The 3374-nt window shown below is 43.8% G+C and overlaps 1 protein-coding gene across 1 annotated transcript in view; it reads left to right on the forward strand.

Annotated features, from left to right (window-relative positions):
• LOC109535702 (zinc metalloproteinase-disintegrin-like atrolysin-A) overlaps positions 1–3374 on the forward strand; it is a gene marked incomplete at its 3' end in the record, with an annotated part of 92283 nt that overhangs the window by 34848 nt on the left and 54061 nt on the right. The window contains 1 exon segment of the mRNA XM_048663056.1: positions 2663–2716. Coding sequence (XP_048519013.1) covers positions 2663–2716 — 54 coding nt within the window.

Consider the following 3374-nt stretch of genomic DNA (forward strand, 5'->3'; position numbering starts at 1 on the left):
CTTGTATCGTTTACGAGAAATAAATTTTCTAACCTGACAAGACGCCCATTTGAGCTTTCGTCTAACAACACAATTTGACTTGGACGCCAAAATTCAGAAAACTTAGTTTTTCAACTGAAAAAATTTTCGAAGGAGGCCTGAATCCTTCTGTTTCTTAGGCCAAAACGCCTGAATCTCTATCTCAACGGGTTGTTTCTCAGAATTATTTTTCTTTGAATTGGGCGCAACTTCAAACTGGAGACAAAAATGAAAATTTGTTTTCGTTCATTTCCAAACCTAATTCAGAAAGAGCTTTGTTGGCTCTATCAAAAACTGGAATTAAAATATCAAGATATCGGTTGGTTTCTGAGAAATAAATTTTCAAACTTGCCTTTACAGAAATACAAATTTTGCTATCGATTCAAATTCAAACTTCAACCAAAATTTAACCGACACTTTGTTGCCTTTGCAAAAATCCTCACTTTGAAAAACAACTTTTCGTTATCCAGTGAGAAACAAAGAACTTTGACATCTTGCGTCATTTCTGAGAAATTAATTGCAAAACTTGCCCTGATTCACATTGCAACTTTGGCAAAACAACTTCAGTTGATTGTGACGCAATAATTCAGAATACTGAGCAAAAAATCAGCAAATTATCGCCTGCGGTTGAAAAGGCCAGACCACATGAGAAACAGTTTCTCTATGTAGAGCTAAAATCGCCATTTTTCTATCTCGTTTAGTCTCTGAAAAATTAATCGCCTGGCAGGCTGCTACAGTCGAACACACTTTGGATAACAGTTCGTAAGTTCAACATCAGCTTAAAAATCAGCAAAATTTTTCTCCGTCTTCAAAAATTTTGGACAGAAGGGAGCAGAGTGGCTCTTTCAAGGACAGTGCTCAGAATTTCTGAGGATTCTCTGAGCTCGGAGGAAATAATTTTCCAATTTGCCTCAGCCCACAAAGAAACTTGTTTGCGTTAGCGCACGTTGCATTTGAAGAAAAAAATTCCAAACCCTCTCGTTTGGAACTGAGAAATTTCTCATTAATCCCCAAAAGATCTCTGGACGCAGACCGGAAGCCAGTTAAAATCCAGCTGGTTGCATTCAAAGAGAAATTAATTACCGACTCTGTCTCAATGAACTGAGAATTTTGTGAGGAAGCAGACAAATTCTATTTTAACTGAAAAATCAGAAATGACAGTTGAGGCCGTCAAAAAAATTCCTCATCGAGCCCAAGACGATCTCTATGCAACACTGTAAGCCGAATTTCCCCACCTCATCGGGTTGCTGAGCAATTAATTGCTCAATGAGTCTTTAGCAGACTGACAGACTTTTGTTCTTCCGGCCTCATTTAATTCACCGTGACAATTTAAAGGCCGGAACTCAAAATTTCTGAGCTGCGCTCTAAACTACAGAAACTCTTGGTTAAGCAGAGCTGCAATCCAAATTTCTGTGCCTGGTCAGGTTTCTGAGAAATTAATTGACGAGCTTCTGCTAGCACACAGACGCCGGAGCTCCAAAAACGAAAATTTCAAAATTTTTCGATTTTAATTCGGAAAAATTCACATATGAAGTCCCGGCTGTCCTCTATCCTGGACGAGAAGAATTTTTTCCCGGTCCAGTTTGGTTCCAGAGAAATCAATTCTCGAAGCATCTTGCACACATTGCAGACTTTCTCACTGGGATCCCAGATTCAATTTAGCATAAAAAGTCCCAAAAATCAAGTGGGCTTTTGCAAAAATTCTCCCGTTTAGCACTGGGATCTCCTCTGTCCCGATCTGGCCTCCATATCGGCGTATCGTGGTTGGCTGCAGAGAAAATAAATGCCAAACGTGTCCTTAACCAAACAAATTTTTAGACTTTAGTTGGACAGCACCTGCTTAGGCTGCGCTACAAAATCAACGGGTCCCGACCAAAATCTGTCGAACTCTGCAGATATGCAGCAGACCCGACTCTATCCAGAGCAAAAATCCCCAGGTCTCTATCGCGTTTGGTCTTGACGCAAATCGTTGCCAAATCCAGCTCTCCAGCTTATGGGCGTTTCGAAATGGGGGCTCGAGTTCAAAGTGACGTCAAAAATCAGCCAATTTACCCCCAACGTTGCAAAAAATCACCAAGCAAGCCCACGCCATGCTCTATCTAGAGCTGCAACCCCCAAGGCGCCATCTGGTTTGGGTTGGGAGAAATAAATTATCATCCCTCCTGTCAGCAAAAGGCCATCATGCAGCTGCAGTTCATCCACTTAATTTAATGGAAAACTGCCCAACTGGCCCCAAAACATCCATGGGACAAAACCAAGAAAACAAGGGAGGACCTGGACTGAACAATGGACAAACGGCACAGTCTTTTGTCCGGGCTGTACGAGCAGCCTACTTAGATTCGCGGCTTTTTCCCCGCTCACATACAGAGCGCCTCTTTGTGAGCGGCTCTATTGTGCTCGATATTTTCAAAGAAAAGTTTAACGCCACTTTTCCAGCCTGCCATCGTCTGGACGGTCACTGGCACAGTTTGAAGTGGAAATCCGTGTTAAAACCCCCGCCCTGATTGAGTGGCCCTTTGGGTTTCTTGAGAAAATCCTCTGGAATTTTTCCCGGAAAAATGGCTTTTTCATCCCTCCATATATGCGTGTGTTTTGTCGGCTGGCGTGCGTTTTTTCTTCACTGAATATGCGTGTTTTTTTGCAGAGAGGACAGGGCGATAGAGGGAGCTACGGTGGCAGCAGGGACCGACAAAGCAAGGTAAGTGATCGTCCTGTTGCTTTCTAGCGTCCCGATTGGCCCAATATTGGCATCGTTCTGGCCTTCGGGGGTTTCGGGATCATTATTTCGCCCGATAATTGGACGGGGGCGCACGACAAAAATAAGTCGGCATTTGATCAAGATCCAATTTCCCCGAATGGGCGCTTGTTTCCGCTCCGGGAGTTGGGGGAGTTTCCGGGAATATTGTTTCGATTATTGCAGCCCTTTTGCGCTGTCGCTGCCAACAACGCCGGCTTTTTCGGGAAAAAGTGTTGAAAATTCAGTGGGAGTTTAGGCCGATAGTCCAACGGGCTGTTGAAGTTGGCTGCAGAGGAGTTTGCGGTGGGTGGAAGTTCAGTTGGTTTGGATGAACAACCTGGAGAGTTGATGAAAGATTCTGTGAAAAGGCGAGTTGAAGATGGCCCTGAATTTGGGAGTTGGAGTCGAGCAGCATGGAGCTGGTGAACTCCCGAAACTCTGGAGTTGTGAGTTTTGGCAAATTACCCAAAAACTCCCGCCAGCTGCGCGGTTTGCGGATTTATCAGCAGCTTTGCGTTTGATGAGCATGGGAAGAGTCGTCGAATGTTCACTGGCTCACAACTTCCAAACTGTCCAGTTTTTCGGGAGTTTCATTAAGCGATCAAACTTGGGGAATTTA

Source organism: Dendroctonus ponderosae, unplaced genomic scaffold (genome assembly GCF_020466585.1).
Source record: "Dendroctonus ponderosae isolate FM_Combo_2020 unplaced genomic scaffold, Dpon_F_20191213v2 Dpon_F_20191213_12, whole genome shotgun sequence".
In the NCBI taxonomy this organism is placed as follows: Eukaryota; Metazoa; Arthropoda; class Insecta; order Coleoptera; family Curculionidae; genus Dendroctonus; species Dendroctonus ponderosae.